Source organism: Syzygium oleosum, unplaced genomic scaffold, assembly GCF_021117445.2.
Source record: "Syzygium oleosum isolate NSW1041296 unplaced genomic scaffold, Sole_v2.1 Sole_v2.35, whole genome shotgun sequence".
Classification (NCBI taxonomy): domain Eukaryota; kingdom Viridiplantae; phylum Streptophyta; class Magnoliopsida; order Myrtales; family Myrtaceae; genus Syzygium; species Syzygium oleosum.
Genome location: NW_026607519.1, coordinates 2,730,532 through 2,749,875, shown reverse-complemented (window position 1 = coordinate 2,749,875; position 19,344 = coordinate 2,730,532). Strand labels below are relative to the sequence as shown.

The following is a 19,344-nucleotide window of genomic DNA, read 5'->3' as shown; positions in this document are numbered from 1 at the left end:
GATGAACAAGAGTATGGAGTAGAGGGTGCCACATAGTTACCAAAACGAATCGGTTGGTGTAATCGAGCTTCTTTGGTGTCGAATAGTTGTCATGGACTATGTCTCCGGCCCTCTCAAGAGAATTTTCCTTGAGTGATATTTATCTTAACTCTCTTTTGAAAAACATTCTTTTCCCTTTTAGTTCAAGGGGCATGTAATTACTTCTAATATTACAAAAAATCTCTTACTCTCATGATGATCAAGAATCCTAGAATAAAAATTTCATGTAATCTATTTCACAAGTATTTTTCCTGTGCAAATCACGAGTCTACAGCCAGTACAATGGTAATGTAATTGAAGTGGCAATGTAGCTACTGCGTCCTTTTCTTTCTTGTTTTTCCCTTGCTTTTGGATATTATATAAATGTTGCCGCCAAAAGAGACTAACCCAATTTAAACGATAAGCGATCCTTCCGTCTCTAGCACGGACTAACTAAAATAAGAACAAAATCAGCTCATATCTTTGCACTCCATTCACCAGATGATGCCTAGAAGGCAACGACTATGCACGCGTTGAGGAAGACAGCTAGAAGCGAAAAGGAACGGCCGGCTTGGGGCCAACGACTTCGCACTTTGCTAAGTCCAAGTCAATTAACCACTTTATTTATCTAACGACATCAATTATATCAATTCATAATAATTGCATCAGGATTTGGTCAGTGACCCTATTAATTAGAAAGTCTAACTCAAAAACTTAAATTGTTAAGTGGAGAGAGACCACGTAAATATAAAGAATATTAAAACCTATTATCAAACGATGTGGGAGAATATTTTATCACCCCACTCATGTGCAAGCCGGATAATGAGCGGCATGTGGCCTCCATGGCTTCAGGACCAGCGGGGAAATCCTAAAGAAGCAGGTCCTCAAGTGGCCCGACTCCATCCTCCGCGGCGTCGACCTCGTCTTCCCCGAGCGGCCCTTTCCGCGCAGGGAAGTCCAACGTCAAGGGCATCTTCGACCCTCCCTATTTCGAGTGGTTCCAGTTCAACAAGGTCTCCGTCCTCTGTCCTCTTTATTTCGAATCTCACGAATCATCATCATCCGGTCTCTTCAAGCTCGTTAATTGATCAGACCCTTTCGTTACTTTTTTCTCGGCAGGAATCACAATTGAACTGTATATCACTGTTATATATATTATCTACTATATAAAAAAAGTTAAAAAACCAAAATTACTAGGAACATTTAGGCCAAAAGTTAAAGAAAATATGTAAGTACGCGCAGGGAGAAAGACTGCTAGAGGTGAACAAGAATGGTTACTTGGGGGGCGTGAATAATAATCATTCAATTTCTGGACATAATTTATATTTCCTAAACGAGTTTCTAAGTAAAAATATGCATTTGATAAGGATACAAAATTTTTATTCTCGAAATAGGAATTCGTCATCGACACAAAATTTCTCCTTTTTGGACAGCGGTTAGTGGGTGGGCGATCAATTAGTGGCGAGGGCAAGCAATGAGAAAAGGTTTTATTTCCCATTTCTATTCGAGAAATATAGAATGAGAAAATTAATTTGTTCTAGAAATATAAGAACGAAATTGAATTATAAAACGGATTTTTGTTCGAAATATGTTTTTGAAAGAAAAAAAAATTTGGCTAGAAATGAAATAATTATCATGCTTTAAAATAGCGAAGGGAAGAATCAATCAGAAAGCTGTGAAATGAATTATTTTTACTCAATTAAAAAGCGCGTGCATAATAGACACCCCTAGCATTAAAAAAATGAAAAAAGAACAAGCGTGTGCACGACGCAAACTCCAACAACCGAGTATACGAAATATAAAACCACGAACGTATTTGGAGAGAATAATAAAATGTCCATAAAAGTCGATTAATCAGGTCTCGCCTCCTGCTTTCACTTTTGCCTCTTTACCAGCGACGCTTCCTACCCACAGCTCAAACCCTAGCAGCCAAACAGAGCCATCCTCTCCTCTGTTCTCACCCACGCTAAAGCCCCTGCTTCATCCACATCTGTGAGTCTCACAGAGAGAGAGAGAGAGTCGTGCGCTGCAATGGAAGACCATCCCTCGACACGACAACTCAAGCGAGCTGAACTCACCCAAGCTGCTTCGACTCCGACCATGTCGAAGCGACCAAGACCTGACGTCCTCGAAGAAAGGTCTGATTTACAGCCCGAGCGCGTGAGCGAATCGCCTCTTCTTCTTCCCTCTTCGGACTCATCGGAGAAGATCCACGTGCCGTTGGCGTACGGAGCGAATTCTGACCCATCCGCTTCGTCCACTCCTGTGATCAGAAACAATTACCATGTATTCTTGAGCTTTAGAGGCCCCGATACTCGCAATGGCTTCGTCGATCACCTCTACCATAAACTCAAAGATGTGGGCCTGAGGTTCCATCCAAACTTCGCGTTCAGAGATGATGAGGACCTCCCCTTCGGTGAGGACGTTGCTGCAAATCTTATCAGTGCAATCAAGCACTCTAAGATTTCAATCCCGGTCATCTCGGAAAATTATGCTGCTAGTCAATGGTGTCTCCGCGAGCAATGGTGTCTCCGCGAGCTCATTCAAATAGTGGAGTGCGTTGAAAGAGGAGAGCAAAAAGTCCTGCCCGTGCTTTACAAGGTGGAATGTAATGATGTGCGAAACATGCTGGGAAAATTCGGAGATGCCTTCCGACGCCGCAAGCATAGATTTGATAAAGAGGTCAAGCGACAAGGGAAGGAAGCGCTCAAAAAAGTACTTGACTTTAGAGTATTCGAATCAGAGAAATTTGCTTGTGGGTACGTAGTTTACCTTGTTTTCATATATTCTTGTCGGAAGAAGAATTTTTCAATTTATCATCCGTAATCCTTGTCTTGTGGAGCCATTAATAAGTTCTCGTCTGTTGTTTGTTGGACAGGCATGAGGGGAAATTAGTGAAGGAACTCGTAGAAAGTGTATTGCGTGAGCAACAAGGAGATTTTCAGCCACGTCTTCCCGAGAACTTGGTTGCAGTTGATGACTATGTGGCTGAGGTTATGAAATTGATGGATACTGCTCGTCCTGACGCTCCAATTGTTGGGATTCATGGGATAGGGGGTATTGGTAAGACAACTCTGGCTACGATCATCTATAACAAACTTTTTGACAAATTTGAGTGGCGCAGCTTTCTCAAGGATACTAGGGAAACAATTAATCGCGAGAGTATCAAGCATGTCCAATCTCTACTAATCTCAGATATAACAAAAAGCCCTACCAGTAGTGTACGTGATTCTGATATAGGGATTGGAAAAATCCGATCAAGTTGTGAAAATAAGAAGGTACTTATTCTTCTTGATGATGTGGATCATCCGGACCACCTTGATAAATTGATTGGAGGTTGTAGTTTCGGGTCGGGAAGTAGGATCATCATTACGTGTCGAGATAAGGCCCTCTTGAAGTCCGAATATAAAAGGTATGAACTCAAAGAAATGAATAGTGAAGACTCTTCGCATCTGTTTAGCATATGTGCATTTGAAGGCAAACCACCTCCAAAAGAACTAGCGACTCTTTCTCATGATATCGTTGCCACCACTGGAGGGCTTCCCTTAGCTCTCACGGTTATAGGTTCACTTCTCAAAGGAGAAGAAAATCAAGATATATGGGGAGAAATGTTAAAGAAATTGAGGAACGCGCCTGTTAAGACAGTGCTACAAAAGTTGAAGATAAGTTACGATTCATTAGAATATGAGGAACAACAAATGTTTCTAGACATAGCATGTTTTTTCATTGGAACTGACAAAAGAATTGCCACCTTCTTATGGAACGATCTCAAATTCTACCCAAGAATCGGATTGCAAATATTGATTAACCGTTCGTTAATAAAAATTGATGGTCAGAATCAGTTGAGAATGCATGATCAACTAAGAGATTTAGGCAGAGCTATCGCCTGTCCAGTAGATAAGAAGCCTTGGCATTGTAGCAGACTATGGGACAACGAAGCCACCATGAAAGTCCTACGACGCAAGGTAACAATGGCGTCTACTTTTGGCCTATCTCATGTTCTCTAATGGTAGTCCCTAATTATTATTGTTTCTGCTCTTTTGATTTAGATATTTGACCATTCTCAACATGCTGTTAGCATTTTCTTGGTCAAAGCTACATCCGATTTCGGCCTTTTGTTCATGAAAAGTTTGCATTCGTGATTATGAGGCTCAGAAAAGAGCTATTAAAATTGTGTATTATTAACTCTTTCTATTTTGCTCGTGTCGTTTTAAAATCATTTTCTAGCAGATTTAATACTGCTTCTTACTATATTACTTGTTGAAGACCGAGCATCACACAGTTTTGAAAGTTTACTTTAAGCCACTTATAAATCCGGTCCCTCCCACTCTAAAACACACAAGAGTCATTATAACCTTATGCTGATTGGTTTATATTATTCAACCAAAAAACAAAAGCTTTACTGTTGATCATTACTTTGTTGACTTTCATTCTATCTTCCCAAAATATATCATCAATTTATTTTTGAAGTACGTTGTCGTGAGGATAAATGCATGGATCACATATAATCCACCTTTTTCACTCTTGAAATCTTACTTTCATATGATATATGTGATAGTCTCCTTCTCCAAAAATTGAATACATTATTCTATCTTCAAATTCCAACCGTGAATGCATGCAATTTGCTCGTGTGCGGGTTCTACTTTTTTTGCAACAAAAAGAAAGATTTCAGTTAAATTATTTGCACCTCAACTGTTGGCTATCAACTTAAGATTATGTTCAATTTCAAGTAATAAGATGTTATGCAGTGGTTTTATACGTATGAAGAATTTTTACAATTTGTTTTCTAGGATTTATTTTGCATGTTCACGATGTAAATCCAATATGATAATGTAAATGTAGAACTACGTGTACTTAATACAATGAAAAGTAAAGATTTAGTTTAAATTGTATTGTTCAGTGAATGTTATTAACGTAATTGAAGGAAGCACCATGAAATATATCAATTTTTTTGAGTAATTTAGAAATACATAAGTATGTTAATAACATGGTTGGGTTAGTTGATAACTTGAAACAGCACTACATGACTTGGATGCCTCTTAGTCAATAATAAATAGAAAACTCTTATTTTTCTTTTCACTTAAAGGACTGGTAAATTTAAAAATAAAAATTTAATTCAAATTCTCTTTTGGCTTTTCTTTTATTGTCGCCTATAGCAACTTACAGTCAAATTAACAAATTACATAAAAAAAATTGGAAGATTGTTCAAAATACATTAATTATAAAAATGTATTTGGTGTCGAATAGTTGTCAGGTACTGGGATTGAAGAATTACCCGAATCCATTGGAGAATTGAACAAATTGAAAATTCTAAGAATTTCTTGGAGTCGGATAAAAAGGTTACCGAGCTCTATTGGAAAACTGCAAAGCCTCCAAGAGTTAAATGCCGACGGCTGCGTTGACCTGGAAGGAGAAATTCATGTTGATAAAGGTGGATTGTCTTCTCTAAAGACCCTTGGTTTATTGGGTACAAAAATTTCTCGCTTGCCCGAAAATATCAGCGAGCTTTCTTCTCTCGAACGCCTCGATTTACATGGCTGTAGAGAGCTTCAGTCACTCCCAAAACCTCCTGTTAGCTTATCATCCCTGCGTCTCACCTGTCGGAGCAATGAGCTGCCTTCGCTCTCTCACCTCAAGCATCTAAAGCATCTCCGCCTTTATTCTTGCACGTCTCTTCAAAGCATCCCAGACCTTCCCTCCTGCATACAGATGCTTATCGTTCGGGAATGTCCCAAATTGGAAAGGTTGCCAAAGCTTTTCGATTTGGAATTTTTGTCGGAATTAGTGCTCTCGAAATGCTATGGGCTGAAGGAATTGGATGGATTGGAAGCTTTGAAATCCCTAAGATTGTTGCGCCTATGCAGCCCATGGTTCTCCAACCTTGGCGACTTAGATGTAAAGGCAGATCATCTCCATGCGATAGGAGGCCTTGAAAAATTGGGATCCCTGGAAGAGTTGGATATCTCTGGGCTCAAGCACATTCAAGTACTGGACCTTTCAAAGTCGGAGCATCTGAAGGTGTTGATTGTTAGGAATTGCAAAAGCTTAGTTGAAATTCGCTGCCCTAGTAAATCCCTAAAGCTCTTTAAAACGTATGAGTGCGAGTCACTCAAGATATTCCCAGACTTTTTACCACCCACCCGATGAGGAATTCAACTACGAGTTTGATGAGGAAGTCAACGAGGTTGATGAGGAATCCGATGTGGAAGCTGATGAGGTTGATGAGGAAGCTGATGAAGAAATGACCAGACTTTGTTTGTAACTATGATCCAAAGTAGCATTTTCTCCATGAGTATGTGGAAATTCCTTCCCATAAGATTCTCCAAGGATGTCCTCACTCATCCCAGTTAGCTAATACCGAAGTGAAATGGTGTTGAAGGCTTCTAATTTCACGTGGAAAAGGACGCTAGTGTCTGAATTGTTGTGATGGTGATATGGCTTGTTCATTTTTTCCTTACTTCTTCTTTGCTAGCTTTCTAGTTGAATGGAATTGCTCCTTATCGGGCTCTGACATTGTGGTGTGTTTGGAAGAACTTTTGCTTTTTAACTTTCATATATACTATTGTTTTTAGCATTTGCAATGTGTCTTTTGTTCAATGCTCAGTGCTTCAAACCTTCACAAAACATAAAACTTTGCATTTTTTGGCCAATTATAGCAAAATAATTATTGTCTTGCTGACAAAGTCAGGAAATACCTTTTGATTTCTAATGTTGAAACAGAAACACCATTGTTCTATTTCCATGGTTGGTTTTCATTCTGTCATCCTCTATATGGATCCTCTATAATGTGATGGTCTTGCTTTTTGAAGGTTACAAACTCTATGCTAGTCGACTGTTGCCCGCACCAATGCGAAATTCAGAGTACAGAGCTGATTGAATCTGACAGTAAGTGGCTTTTCTTTTAAGTTACCTGAAGATTTCAGTTCACAAAAAGGCGTTGAAGAATGGGTTGTGTTTGATGCACGGGTGGAGACTGCTTTGGCCAACTTATTGTCTGTTCCTTAGCTTTTCAACGTTTTTCTTTTCTCATGTTGGGCAAGAAGGTTGGTCCATGATTGAGCCGTGCCCTCGATCGCTGGTGCTGCATTGTTCCATCGTGGAGTCTCTCCCCGATTCGCCTGCAAAAAGAGACGCTCGGCTCCCTCTTAAACTGAGAGCTCGTGTAGAAAGAAAATGGAGAGAATTGAGAAAGAAAAAGATCTGATTTTGGAGATCGCTAACATCTCCTACTAAACAAAAAATATAGCAGGTATAATACCGTTTTCTGTGGAGATTACCTGCTTCCATTAGTATTTTCAGTTTGGACGGGGCTTTTCTTTGATACGATATTATTTTCCTGCCTTTATTCCAGCAACCGGAGGAAGTTGTTTGAGCAAAGTAATTGTAATGCTTCAGTTTTATTTGGCTCGTGATCATGATATGAATAAAAAAGGTCAGAATGCCTGCAAAAGGATATTTGATGTCTTCAGTCAAATAGTACGAGATTCTTCATTCTCGACGTGGTATCAATCTACGCTTGTGTAAATAAAGTAATACTTCTCTCCAACTTCTATGATGTAGAGAAATTCACTATCCGATGGATTCTAGAAACTCCTCATGCATATGTGATCTTGATTGCATTTTATTAACTCGTTACTTGGTCATGGCAGTAGGCAGTGAAGGTACCATAAAACGTGTTCTGCATTTTCTCAAAGCCAGGGCACTAATGTCAAGATGATGAATCTCCATGGATCTGTATCAAACTTTATTTATAGTTTAATATGCCAATGTGAAGATTGCTCTCTCTGAAGGCAGATACATGGCCATGATCAGGCTGAAAGTATTATCATCAGCGGTCGAAACCTGGTACAAATCATGAAGCCACTCTTTCCTTGTTTTTTTTCATGCCTTTAATTATCATCTTGCTATTTCGTACCTTAACATCATGCACAATTTTTTACTTCAGTTCGGTCATTGTTTGGTGTTGACAATGTCTACACCTCATAGGCTTAAAAAGAACAGAGGATTTCCACTATATTGTGGATAACGGTGCGAGATCCAAACCAGAAGTATGGAGGAAGTATTAAATCAACCGTATTGCTTGCATGTTTTTGGGATAAACATGACAAGTAATCAATGGGTGGCTAGAAAGGTGATATGCTTAAGTCCTTTAATAGTTGAGAGCTGATCTAGATCTCTTATTGCCATATTTTCTTGAACTAGAACTCAAATCAGAATGATTTGGTACAGCTGCCATTGAACAAAATTGGAAAGCCACTCCTGCAATAACTGTGTTTCAGCCAGAAATGTGCTCCATTTTTGGCTAGGCCGATGGCAGGGACAAAAGATCTTCAGAGCTCGGGTATTACCCAGCTGTTAATGGCACCAAAATGAAGTGGGAGGAGCTGTGCACTTGATTTTTAATTCTGTGTAGAGCTTAATTGGTACTGCATCAGAAGCGAGGACTTCCAACTATGATTGTAATCTTGACATTGGAATAGCTCATTGGCAATATTAGGAGTGCAAATTGACTTGAAAGATACTAGTCATGTTCTTTTATTATCATTTTCACAACAGTTTGATGCATGCCCGATGAGAGAAATCATGTTCTTTCATTATCATTCACGCAAAGAGAATACCAGAATGATGGAGAACACATATGCCCCCTGTAGAATTATGAAGAATATTTGCATGGCAGCAGAATCACAGAGATCGGGTTCTGGAGATCATCCGTGTTTCCTAGTAATTGTAAATATAGCAGGTAAAGTATCATATTCAGTTAAGAATACCTACTTCACATTAGTAATTTCAGTTTGGTATGGGGTTGTGTCGATGTCTTATTGTTTCCTGTCTTATTTGAAGTAATCTTGGGGAAATTGGTTGACTAAATGACTGCAATGCTTCATCATCATCTGGGTTGTGATCCTGGTGCATATGAAAATAGATAAGAATGAGTTCGAAGTACATTGCATGTCATTATACATCATCAGTCACAAAGAAAGACTCTTCATCCTTGACATCACATGAATATGTTCTTATGCAAACAGAGAGTATTACCTTTCTGCAAGTTCTATTAAGGTTCATTTCCTAGAACATAGGATGTTTATTATGTGTTTTTTTTTTCAATTCATTCATGCATAATAAAAAAAGAAAAACTTCATTGCTTGTCAGCAAAAGTTCTGCCCAAAAGCTTAAAGTATTAGTTAGAGGTAGACTCAATATATATAACCCCCGTTGAAACCCTTTATTTAACCAATGTGGAATAACACTTCTAATAATTGATTGATCATGGCAACTACTCATGTCTATGTGGTTTTGATTGCATTTTTAGTAGCTTATGTCCACTTATTCTATCATGGATTAATAAGCCACCGGAGGCACCATCATAACATTTTTACTTTTCTCAAATCCAAGACACCAATGTTGAGATGATGAATTTCCATTGATCTATATGCAACTTTGTTTGTCAATTGAGAAGCTAATGCATAGATTGCTCAATCTGATGATGGATTCATGCCTTGATCCTGTCAAAAGTAACATCTTGTCCGGTGGAAATCTAGTAGGAATCATGTTGTGCTCTTTCTTGTTTTTCGTCATGCCTATATCCATCTCACATGTTCATACCATCAGTTAGTGTCTTTATGTATCGATTTTGCATCATTCTGTCCCTTCTTCATCTGGTGGTGACAATTTCTCATGCCCCTGATACTTTAAATGACCAAGAGCTTCACTATAATTTCGGCGGTGGTATGAGATCCAAACCAAATATCTGGGATATGGATGCAGCAAGGACATTCTTTAAGCCGATTGCATTATGTTGTGCTTTATGAATGGGAGCTGTCCGTCATAGTAATGAAAACGGGTGCTTTACTTCACTCTCGGAAGGTTTGAGAGCTGATCAATGAATGTCTATTTTTCTTAAACTTAGTAACTTAGTAACTTCTCTTCTTCTTCTTTTTTTTTTTTTGAAGGACAGTAATTTTCATGGAAATTTGGTTATGTCACTTGTGAATTTTTCATAAATGTCATGATTTTGGCTCTTAAATTGTACTTTATGATATTTATAAACATGCATATAAAGATTGCAATTAATCTCGTGTAACTAAGACCAACAATACCTACTGGTTAATAGTTTTCCCATAAGATCTTAATCCGATTCAATCAGCCATATGTACCCAATGGTATCTATCATTAGCACCTCCTCATTCATAAGCACAATAATCTTCTTTCTTTTTTTCTTTTGCCAATCGTTGCCATGTACATAAGAAGTATATATTTTCAGAAAATTACGTAAAAAAGTAAAAAAAAAGAACATGAAAGAGGGAGTAGAAAGTGGCATTGGAAGCTACTCTTTCCTTCATTAGATGCAGGGGAAGGCGGAGAGATTTGCATAGCACGCCACTTGGAGCTAACCGCTTGAAGCAATCTTGTTGGAGTAGCTCAGACTTTCTAGAAAATGGCTTTAACCCATCGAGGATGAAGCTTTGTAATTGTTGTAATGGATTCATTTGCTCGGAAATCGACCAGCACATGTGGGATATGGACATTGCTATCCGAATGACAACTTATAAAGTGCTTGTAGAGTTTCTAACATTCCATCTTGGCAATAAATACATATTGGGCACTCGGCTTTGTTGAGGAGATAGATGTCATTACCCCCCATAAAAATCTCACACGGCGCTTTCCTCAAAATGATCGTGCGACGGAGCTCGAGACGAACAACCCCGCTCGATGCCCGAACCTCGTGACATTTTCCCGGAAGAATAGTTAAATTGGATAGAAAGCAGAGGGTGAGTCGGGCAATGCTCTCGCCCATGGGCCGAAAAGGTTTCGGAAATGGCTTAACTTATAGTCAATGAAGCGTTGGGATTGAGTAATGAGCATTGCACGTTATAAAATGAGGTCGTTAATGGTTTTTCGTTGGAGTTAAATTCGATGGAAAAGTATGTATCACTTATAATTCAATGTTTCTAGGTACAGAAGCATGGTGGTGGTGACATGAGAAAATTATAGTAGGCGATTTGGGACATACATATATGAAAAATGAGGTATGAACATAACATATTAATAAAATATTTGTCGCACAAACTATTGCACACATTATTTATGAATAGCAAAAGCTCACCCTTGCCACTGTTACAATTGCTTTTCTCATGTAACCCACAAGAACACCAAGAGCAAATAAGCTCATACAAATACACGCTCAACGGACAAGCCAACTCTCACTTTTTCTCTGTATTGGGAAACACTATGGGATCACATTATGAGGCTTTCCAATGCCCTAATTACAGCTAGGGTTGTCAAAACCAAACCGGAACTGAAATCGATTCGAATTGAACCGCGCTGAACCGAATTTTCGTATATTTTTAGTTCGATTAGGGTTTTGGTTTGGATAATAAAAAAATAACCATTTTTTTATTCCGGTTCGGTAAATGGAAAATAGCATCTCTTCTTAATATTGCAATTTACACAATCTATCTCCTTTTTTACTAAACCTTTTTTTTTAATATTTCGAAAAAGAAAACTGAAAAGCCAAATTGAACCAAACCAATTGTGAGTCGACGGCAAATTTGATAGAGTTTCAGTAGTCTACTTCCGTCGATTGTGAGTCGACGGCGGCTTCTCTTCTTCCAAGTTGCCACACGCGGGTCACAACACTCCGTGTCTCATTCTACCTCCAATCTGGATAGTGTACATACAGAATGTGTTTGTCAGTTATTCTTTTTATTAGTTAGTTTGCTTTATAATTTGAGAGACCATTCTTCTTCTTTCTTCTTCTTCTTCTTCTTTTTTTTTTTAATAAAATGAAACATAAAAAAGGCTGCTTGGGTTACATTAAAATAGGGTACTGAAGAAGAAATGAAAGCACAAAAAGTTGTGTTTCTATTGAGAAATGCAGGGGAAGGCACAGATTGGCAGAGCACGCCACTTTGAGCTCACCGCTTCAAGAACGAAACTCTGTCGTCTCGCTGGAGTAGCTGAGATCTTCTAGTGATCGCTTATCTCACGCAGAATGAAGCATTGTAATTGCAACCATCAGCGCGTCCTTCTTCAAAATCGGTGAAAAAGAAAGACATTGTATTATTTCTACCGTTAACCGAGTCGAATGGTACAATAGGTGAAATTTTTGTACCTGTTCTCAATTTATAACATAGCACCGAGCTGGAAATTGTATCTCTACTTTTGAAATTTGCTAAAATGTACTATCTATCTATCAAAAAGATTATGCACATGGTGTCAAAATTGATTTGAAATATAGAGTCCAAGAGAAAGAGATGATTTCTCACTACAAAAAAACAAGGATTTTGCCACGGAATTTAGCGACGGAAAATTGTTCGTCGCAAATTTGCGACAAAAAATAAATCCGTCACAAATTAGTGGCGGAAAGTTTTCGTCGCTAATTTGCGATGGAATTTGCCACGAAATAAAAATTCGTCGCAAATTAGCAACAGAAAATAAATCCGTCGCAAAAATAGCGACGAAATTTGCAACGGAAAATTAGTCGTCGCAAATTAGCAACGGAAAATAAATCCGTTGCAATTTGCGATGGAAAATAAATCCGTCGCAAATTAGCGATGGAAAAATAAATCCATTGCAAATTCGTTTAGCGACGAATTTTGCCAAATTTTTCGTCGCAAAATTCGTCGCTAAAACCTTGTTTTTTTGTAGTGTTCTAAAACTAAACCTAAGTTCTTCTAAGTCTAATCACGATGATTACCATGTCTCAATCTCTCGTGATAAGGACGAGGACTACATAAGGAATATACTCCATCACAAGACAAACTAAATATTGCCTAATGAAATCAATCTAATGCAAACTAACAATTATTAATTGAAATTCAAACTAAATTGGATGATTGTCACAAGTTCAAATTCAAAAGAGATTGGACGATTTGCTACACGTCCAATTCTAAGAGAGATTAGATATTACAAATTCAAATTAGATAAGAAGATCTATTATAAACTCAAGATATTAGATAATCTCTTAAAATGTTCTCGTCCCAAATAAGCTTTTTTAGATTCGATAGGTGTAAATCTTATCGTATTTTTTTTTCAAGACTTAGATATAGATAACACAGATATCTATTTAGTTGAATATGGCGGTTTCCTCCGCACGTAGCTCTTATGTACGCGTAAATATATGGGTAAATAAATTATAGCAATTTTCAAATAGATCGGAATCGGGTGGATGTATGAAATGTAAAGTCAATGTATCTATATGGGGATATCTATAGGAGATCAAATTTGCAACGGATTTTGCGACGGATTGGAAAATGCCATTTATTTTTGGAATCCGTCGCAAATTTGCGACGGAAAATAAATCCATCCCAAAATTTGCGACGGATTTTGCGACGGATTTCGCGACGGATTCGAAAATGCCCATTATTTTTGGAATCCGTCGCAAATTTGCGACGGATTTGACCAAAAAAATGGAAAAATTCCTGCCCATTTGACCAAAAAAAAAAATTCCGACCCGTCCTTTTCCCCCCTTCTCTCTTTTCCTTTTTCTTTTTCTTGTCTTCTTCCTCTTCTTCTTCTTCTTCTTCTTCTTCTCTTCTTCCTCCTTGTGCGCACGTCTGCTGCTCCGCGTACAACTCACCAACGGGACCCACCGCCGCATCGCCGTCCGGCCGTCAGACTCCACCCGGCTGCCGCGTCTCGCCCCGAGCCAACCGCGAGTGCAACCTTCTCACTCGGACTCGCCAGCCCGCCGCTCGTCGCCCGTCGCGCGCTGCGTCCGCTCTTGCGCCGGCTCTTGTCCTGGCCGCCCGTCGCCGTTGCTTTCGCCATCCGCCACCGTGCTTTTCCCCCTTGGCCGGCCGTCTTCCTCTTCCCTTCGCGCGCACGCCCTTCGCTCGCGTCGCGTCCAGCCTAAGCTGCGCCGGCGTTGTCCGGCTGCCGCAACGCCGCCGTGCCGTACGCCCCGAGCCCGTCCAATCACCGCACGTCGTTGCCATCAATGTTGACCCCTACGATTACAGCCGTGCCCTCAGTCTGGCCAACCCGTTGGCGGACCGCCAACCCGTCATCCCACGTCGTCACCACTGCGCAGTAGTCGTCGCCGTCGCTCTCCTTCTCACCGCCGACGCCGTTACCATCACCGCCTGCCAAACTAGCTCGTGCATGTGTCGATCGCTTGCCCGAGCTCACCGCAGTCGCCGCTGCCGTCGCTGCCGACCAGTTCCTCATGTGCTCATCCAGCCGCTCGCCTGGCCGGAGCCTACCGCCATCCCGGCCCCACGCCTCGGCCACTCGCCGCTTGCACAGTCGGCGCCCGGTAGTGCCACTTGCCCGCGTCGCTCTAGCCGCCCGGGCCGTCGCCCGTCGCCGCGCCCCGCTCGCCCGACCACTTGCCCTGCCGTGGCCGAGCACCTAGCCCGTGGCCAAGGGCCGTGCCGACGACCGTGCGGAGGCCTCGCTCATTGGCCGACCGTTGTGCCGACCGCCACGCCAAGCCCGTTGGAACTGCAGTTACTCCATTATTTAATCAATGTTAAATATAAATTCTAGAAATTAATTTTGCTTTTAATTATATTCAAAATGCAAATCGTCCGTAAACAATATTCGTCGCACACTTTGTCACTAAAGAATTAATAAAAAAATCATCACTAAATCCGTTTCGGACCAACGCCTGTGGCAAAAGTCAAAATTTGGAATGGCAAATTAGTGACGAATTTCACCACGGATTAGTTGGTCGCAAATTAATGACAAAAAAAAATTCATCAAAAATTAGCGACGAATTTTGCCACGAATACATTTCGTCGCAATTTTTAGACCAAAAAAAAAACATTTCGTCGCAATTTAGAGACCAAAAAAAAAATTCGTGGCACATTAGCGACGAATTTTGCGACGAATACAGTTCGTGGCTAATTTGCGACGAAAATTGATATTTTCCGTCGCTAAATTTTGCGACGCCGAATTAACGACGGATTTTTTTCCGTCGCAAATTCATTTAGCGACGAATTTTGCCAAATTTTTCGTCGCAAAATTCGTCGCTAAAACCTTGTTTTTTTGTAGTGTCTCCAAGTCAAGTTCTATGTTGATTAAAAATGTGGGAAGGCTAAAGTTATTGAGAATGATCTATGTCATCAAAGAATCACATAATTGAATTATTGAATGCCCAATGCCTCGAAAAGATCACGATACATCATTAAGAAGCTAGAAATCAAGACGATTAATCTAGGATATATGAGAAGTAGTCAGTAGAAATAAAAATAAAAAATTTATCAATGATGAAATTCTTGAATTATCTCTATCGGTTTTAGTAGTGAATTCGCACAACACACTAAATAGCTAGTTAACCTCAAAGCAAGAAGACATGGGAAGGGAGAATCATTGAGTCCGAAGGAAATCAGGTGTTGGAACGAAAGAGCAAACCAGGTTCGGATTGAACTAATGGTAAAGCCACTGTCAAGAGATAAAGCTTTGTAATGAAGATTTTCTACCATTCTTTTTCCACTCTATTTTGGCCAAAGAAAACGTCATTTGACGGCCTCCACCGTGTCGGTTTGGTATAATTACAAATCAGGTAATCCGTGCGAGAATCCCAACTTTGACCAATGTGCATTGCAAATTATACCATTTCTTCAAATCCTTAACTAAAAAAAAAAATGAAGTCGTTAATGGTTCCGTTGGAAAATCATCTGGAGGTGAACTTGGAATGAAATTCGTTTTGAAAGTAGATTTCATTTATTATTCTTTGTTGTTGGGTACGGAAGCACAGTAATGATAATACAATAAAATTGTAATAGGCAACTCGGAACCTACGTATACAGTATGTATACAACACACAAATAAAATAGCCATCACATAACTATCACGGCAAAAGTGTCAAAAAAGTCCTAAACCTTTTGTATTTGTGCCAATTTAGTCCTAAACTTTTTTTTGTGCCAATTAAGTCCTAAACCTTTTGCTTTGGTGCCAATTGAGTCCTAAACCTTTTTTTGGTGCCAATACAGTCCTAAACCTTTTGTATTTGTGCCAAAAAAGTCTTAAACCTTTTTTTGGTGCCAATTCAGTCATAAAATTTTTGCATTGGTGCCAGTTTAGTCCTAAATATTTTCGAGCTAAATTAACCGGAAGGACTAAATTGGCACAAATGCAAAAGGTTTATGACTGATTTAGCACCAAAGCAAAAGGTTTAGGACTGAATTGGCACCAAAAAAATGTTTAGGACTAAATTGGCACCAATGCAAAAGTTTAGGACTAAATTAGCACCAAAAAAATGTTTATGACTAAATTGGCACAAATGCAAAATGTTTAGGACTTTTTTAACACTTTCCCCCAACTATCACACACATAATTTATGATCCGTGAAAGCTTACAATTACTATTGCAATTGTTTTTTTCTCACATGACATGTAAAAACATTTTGAGACGTTGATTCATGAGATAGAAAAACCGATTTTCCCATTTGCGAAATATAATAATAGAAAAAGCCACGCAACCAATGCAATGATTGCTTGGTAACTGTGAATGAAGGGATTCAGGTCATTCTTCATTGAAATCTGACACTACTTTAGACTTGAATAGAAGTATGGAGGCATCTGTGAACTGAAGATTCGTTGATGGAACCCAGATGGAGAAGGAGAGAGCCAAGCTCGAGAACGAGCGGAAGAAGGCTCGAGGACAAGAGAATGGTGCTTCTCATCTGCCAGAAGGACCTCCAATTGCTCGCTCTTCAATAGCAGCGGCAACATTCATCCAACAAAAGAAGCGGCGGTGGCGATGAGGGTTGAAAGGTGAAGGATTTCGAAAGAAACTGAAAGAAAAAACTCCGCCTCAACCCAACCATGGCCGATTGGAAGGTGGAGATGCTGCATGACTTGCTCGATGGAGGTTTGATAGCTTTGGACCGTATGCTTACAAGAAGTTTGACTCTTTCAAAATGAGCATCGGGAATTAGTTGGTACTTCATTGATCAGTTAAATTCTGCTTGTACTCATCGGCTAAATTTTGCTCTCTTTATGCTTTCTTTTTTTGGGAATACACTTATTGGTGGAGAGGAATCACAACATCTGTGTCTGCTCGTTCCACGAGTTATGAAGGATTTCTAAATAACACCTACAGTCATTGAGACGCTTGGAAATGCATGCTTTCGAGTTAGATGCTTCACTAGTGATTGATGATCTATTCCAAGTTGAAGGCCTTGACAAATTGAAAAACTTGAAGGAGCTGTTTTTTATAGATGTCAGTCCCTTATAAGACCGAACTTTTCACAGTTGATACATCTGAAATTTTTAAGAGCTGCAAAATGCCACAATCTAGTCGAAATTAAAGATCTCGAGGAAGAATTGGTCCCCATAATTGGCAATAGGAACGTTGATGAGTTTATGTCGACAGTTGATATGGTTATCGACCAAGCGTGTATTGCATAATTATCGACAGTTGGTGCAGGCCCGGCCTCTCCACGTAATCATGGGCCGGTCCATTCAGTGGATGCCGCATGTCGTCCATGGGTCCCACATTTACTCTCTCTCTCTCCATCTCATATGAGTCTTCTCTCTTCCTTTTTTTTCTCGTGTGTTTTGGCTTCCGAAGATGGGCGTGACTTCTCCTTAAAAACATGGGCAGTTTTTTCTGTTAGCTCCCACCAGAAAACCTCCCTCCTCAAAACCAGTTGCTATGCTTGATGTTTATCCTGAACTAAGTTTAAAAAAAGAAAAAAAGAAAAAAGGAATCTTGCACTCCATGGATGAGGCTTTCCAAGCTCTCGGTGTTGCATTTCGGGGTTTCTTTCTTGAGGTTTCGCAGACTCGGGCATGTTCTTTTATCTGTTGGGCTCTGTGGGAATATCTCTGTTTTTTCATTACATTAGAAAAAAAGGTCTGGTTCTGTATGTGGGCATTTGGCCTTGTTGAGGGTAAAAAAAAAGTGTCTTTATTGGCAAAATCGAGAATAGGAGATTCATTTCTGAGAGGGAAGGAAGATTCGTAGGAGTGAACTGAAGATAAAAGTTTGTCTTTTGTTTTTTATTTATGTTGATGGAAACCAATGGTTTAGGTGGCGTGATCTTTGGAGGCATTTGTGAATTGAAGATTTGTTGATGGAATCCAGCCAAGCTCGAGAATGAGCGGAAGAGGGCTCGAGGACGAGAGAATGGTGCTTCTCATCTGCCAGAAGGAGCTCCGATTGCTCCATCTTCAACAGCAACAATCATCCAACAAAAAGAGTGACGGCGGCGATGAGGGTTGAAAGGCGAAGGATTTTGAAAGAAATTAAAAGGAAAAACTCCAGCTCACGCAAAGCCTTCGCCCCAATTCAAAAGTTGTTTCAATTGTGTCTTTCGTTTGACTGGACGGCGACTCTGCAACCATGAAGAAAGCTCCGACCACCAACCCAACCATGGCCCATTCAAAGGTGGAGAAGCTGTGTAACTTGTTAGATGGAGGTTTGATAGCTTTGGACCGTATTCTTACAAAAAGTTCGAGTCTTTCAAAATGGGCATCGGGAATTGGTTGGTACTCCATTGAATTTTGCTCGTACTCATCGGCTAAATTTTGCTCTCTTTATGCTTGTGTTTTTTTCGGGCATGCACTTATTGGTGGAGAGGAATCTCAACATGTGTGTATGCTCATTTTATGAGATATCGAGGATTTCTAAAGGACAATTTGTACTGCATACCGTGATTGCATTAGCAATCACGGTATTTTCACTTTTTTGTGCTGGTTAGTTCTCTGTAATTGGGCTCTGTGCTCGGAGTTTTTCCCTTTGTTCAATACCCTTTTTTTCTGCTTGGATCCTTTTCCTTTGCTTTTCCTCGCACCAAATTTATTGTCTGACCAACACACAGAAGTCAACGCAGACGTCAAGAGTCGTCCCTCCCTCGCAGCCGCGCAGCAAAGTCGTCGCTCCCCGCGCGAGCGACGGGGAAAACAAAACCAAAAAAGTACAAAAAAAAAAAAGAATATCGCGCCCTCCCTTCCTAGATCGAACGGTCCAGATTCGCTCCTCACTGTAACAACCGTGCGCCGCCCCACGCCCCATCCCGCCCCCCGCTTCGCAGCCGCGCATTATTAAACCCCGCCCCGGTTCTGTCACGATTCATCTCCCGATCTGGAACCACAGGGCAAGACAGGAAATAAAAAAATAAAAATAGAAATTAAAAAAGAATAAAAAAGCAAAAAACGCGACGCCCTCTTTTTCAATTTCCATAACAGAAAATACGAACCTATTCACACGTGGAGCGCGAACGGCCGTCCGTATTCTGATTTCTACGGCCCACGTCGCTCCGCGCGAGAATTTCCTCGTTTCCATAAATCGTTTAACCTAGAGTCGCCAAAAAAAAAAAAGGAAGCAAAATAATTTATCCCGTCGTTTTTACACTTATGCCCCTCTCTCTCTCTC

The 19,344-nt window shown here is 40.1% G+C and overlaps 1 protein-coding gene across 1 annotated transcript in view; it reads left to right on the top strand.

The window, feature by feature from the left end:
* The first annotated feature begins 1,972 nt into the window (after positions 1 to 1,972).
* LOC130135604 (disease resistance protein Roq1-like) overlaps positions 1,973 to 19,344 on the top strand; it is a 73,005-nt gene continuing 55,633 nt past the window's right edge. The window contains exons 1-4 of the mRNA XM_056305144.1: positions 1,973 to 2,777; positions 2,897 to 4,016; positions 5,266 to 6,310; positions 6,828 to 6,903. Coding sequence (XP_056161119.1) covers positions 2,050 to 2,777; positions 2,897 to 4,016; positions 5,266 to 6,165 — 2,748 coding nt within the window. The 5' untranslated portion in view covers positions 1,973 to 2,049 and the 3' untranslated portion in view covers positions 6,166 to 6,310; positions 6,828 to 6,903. The remainder of the gene's footprint in view (positions 2,778 to 2,896; positions 4,017 to 5,265; positions 6,311 to 6,827; positions 6,904 to 19,344) is intronic.